At 45.6% G+C, this 3,213-nt stretch overlaps 1 protein-coding gene across 1 annotated transcript in view; it reads left to right on the forward strand.

Moving 5' to 3' along the window:
* The window catches only part of LOC103608836 (glycosyltransferase 1 domain-containing protein 1), a gene marked incomplete at its 5' end in the record, with an annotated part of 63,309 nt that extends 61,023 nt beyond the window's left edge, over positions 1-2,286 (forward strand). Inside the window, one exon of the mRNA XM_008593225.1 lies at positions 204-2,286. Coding sequence (XP_008591447.1) covers positions 204-365 — 162 coding nt within the window. The remainder of the gene's footprint in view (positions 1-203) is intronic.
* Positions 2,287-3,213: the final 927 nt, after the last annotated feature.

The following is a 3,213-nucleotide window of genomic DNA, read 5'->3' on the forward strand; positions in this document are numbered from 1 at the left end:
GTTTGTGTACATGTATATGATATCTCACTCAATCCTACTGTTTCCATTAACTCCAATCCCTCCTAAAAGTCGTTTTCTCCAGGATCAGGGAAGCAGACAAAGGGGAGACCAGGAGCTAACACAGTCATGGGCTTTGGATGCATTTGCAAAATCCCCTACACCAATTATTTACATCTATTTCTCTTCCACTTCCTTATTTGCAGGAGTTTGTTCAGCTGGCAAAGAGACTGGTTAGTGATCCTGCGTTAGAAAGAGAAATCGTGGCCAACGGAAGGGAATACGTGAGAACATGCCATTCCTGGCAGATGGAAAGAGACACGTACCAGCACCTCATCACGAAGCTAGAAGGAGGCACGGAGGTCTGAGGAGCAAGCCTCGTCCTCACCTGTGCCGTCCACACCTGCCACCAGATGCCCAGCCCTGCACAAACTCCAGAGACGGGGTCTAGCCCACTTGGGTTCAGTACAAATCAGACCAGTCTCTTTGGAATCTATGGTATATGGAATTGGTAGCTATGTTGATTGGGAGTCTCTGGGGACATGGCATTCATCCCAAATGTTTCTGTGCTTTCAGACACCGTCCCAGATGTGTCCACCCATCAGTCCTGGTGGAGGTGCATAAGTGAATTGGCTGATTTGGATGTGGAAGGGGCAATTGGTTTTTAGGAGAATTTCAGAGAGAATTTGATCAGATGCTTTAGGTTTTTCTCATGGGTGTTAGAGGCTTATGTTCAAGCAATCACAGTGCAGACCCCTCTTTCCTGTCTTCTGAGTGACCTGTACCCCTCATTGCCAGTTCAAAAAACAGACATAAAAACCAGGTGTGTCAGCTGAGTGGCGTCCTGGCAGCATCTTTGACATGATCTTGGAGTCCTAGCATGTTGCTGGCCCCAGGCTCTGACCAGTCTGCTTCTCTAGATGCTAGATGGTGCTATAAACGAGCTCACACCCGGTGCGTCTTACTCTTTAGTGGTGTGACTGAAAGACTAGGTGTGCTTTCTAGAAAAGGGGCTCTGCAGGCCCCGCCCACCTCTTCATCAAATTTGATCAGAAAACGGGGTTGGAATAAGCACCAGCCACATCACCTGTGGCCTGGAAAATACTCGAGTGACCCTGAGAGGGAGGCCTCGGTATGTGGGTCCAGTGTGGAGATTCCTTTCCTTTCCAGCATCGGGGAGCCAGGGACAATTGTCAAGTGGATCACAGGGTTCCAGCCCGTAGTAGAACTGGATTTGGGTCTATGTGAGGTCACTGAAGACACCAGGAGGTCAGCCCAGTGGTTGCTGTAACAATGACCTTACCACATCAGCACGTCCTCCCTAAAAGTAGATTCAGTGTTCTTTGGTAGCTGTATTAAGCCAAGATAACCTCCACTGAATACTGAAATCATTGCATTCCAGTGGACATTCATTATGACAGATGGGGAGTTAAGTGTCCCATTGCCTCTTGTGAAGTAGAAAGCCATCAGTTTGGAGGAGGGAGAAGCTAAAGCAACTGCAGAGCCCTGGCATGCACAGTGTTTTATTAATGAGTTTGTCTAATGCCCTTAGATTCAAGACGGAGGGGATGCAGGGGAGTCTCCACCAACACTATCCTTGCTCCAAGTTTTGGGACACATGTTGGGTTTTTTGCTTTTCAACCATCATGCCTTTAAAAACTGTAAAACCTACATCTTGTTTTTAAAAGAAACAGCCTCAAATTAAACTTCTTAAACTCTGATGCCTTGGGGAAGAGAACAGCATGTTCAGATTTCGTACCATGTAATTTGGCTCATTCTGCCACCTCAATCACAGACTAGAATTGCTCTCCAGAAAGGCAGTTCACTGGAAATGGCAGACATGCTGAGCTTTGGGGAGACCTGCTAAACAATGCCCAACTCCCCTCCCCCCCCCTTTTCTTTCTTTTTTTTTTTTTTTGCCTTTATGGGTGCTAGGGTCATGGCTCCCATCTCTGGGCATAGGGAGAGAAAGAGGGAGAAATGGAGCCCCGGGCCCTGAGGGGACATTTCCATCTGAATCTGGAATCAGCAATGCCATCCTAAGAAAAGGTACTACCTGGTCCAGTGTTAGCTCAGATACCATCAGACAATGCTGCTGTTTGTAAAATGCTGATTGTCTGGAAGCCTGAATCTGTTCCTCGTTGAGTGACATTGTAAATACCTGACCTCCACTGTACCTCAATATCACTAATTTATGTCTTTGTATAGAAATGTGCACATGCCTAATGCACTTTGGAGAAAGGCATGTTTTTAAATTAATAAAACGTGTCACCATCAGCCGTACTAAAATAGCCTCTGTTTATTCATACTGTGAGCGGCATTCTGCAAGGAACATACCCCTCCCCACCTGGCAACCCCTGAGCCTTAAAAGGGATTGCTGTCCCTTATACATCTAATTAAGAGGGGTTTCAAATGCAATCTCTATTTTAATAATGAAGGATAGATGTAAAAACAATACTTTTCTGTAAGTGTTCTGAATGGTTTCAGTTCCACACTCAGTTCACTTTATGTTTAAACGTTTTTTGTGTGTATTTTTCATTTTGCTAATGTACAGATTTGAATGACTCAAAAACTAAGTTTCCAGGTAAAACTAAGATACCTTAACCTTCAAATATGGAGGAGAATACTTTTAATATGAATAACCCAAATAACCCAGTGTCGTGCAGCAGAGAGTCACGGTGCATAATCCCTAGACGCTCACAGTAAAGCAATGAAATAGAGTAGCTTTTTGGTCTGAAAGATTCATTAGGCATTTTAAAGCTTAAAAACACAGACTGCATATGCTCTCTTTGTAAATGGAACCGTGCAGCTCCACTCGGGCACTGCATGGTCTTGGTGTTGAAGACCATCTTTGCCATGCACGGCTAAGGGTGGGGATTTTGAAAACACTGGAACTTTCAGCAGGCATTTTGGCTCCCGGTGTTGCCTGCATTCCTGTGTTGGCTTCGCTAAGGCCACTTTGCGTAGCTTCGTAACCTTTTTCCTTGAAGCTTTCCTGGTAGTTGAACTTGCCCTCTTCCTCATTTATCTGTAGCTCCCTGTAAGACAGGGAGGGCTAGCTCTTCTTGCCTATCTTTCCAGGGAAGAAGTAGTTGTCTTCTCCATCCTTTCCCCCCTCCCTCTCTTCATCCTTCATTCTCTTCCTCTTTCCCTCCTTCCTTCCTTCCTTTTTTCGTCCCTCCTTCCTTGCACCTCCCCATTTCCCACCCTCACGTC

The sequence above is a fragment of the Galeopterus variegatus genome, unplaced genomic scaffold, assembly GCF_000696425.1.
Source record: "Galeopterus variegatus unplaced genomic scaffold, G_variegatus-3.0.2 Scaffold8903, whole genome shotgun sequence".
Taxonomy (NCBI): domain Eukaryota; kingdom Metazoa; phylum Chordata; class Mammalia; order Dermoptera; family Cynocephalidae; genus Galeopterus; species Galeopterus variegatus.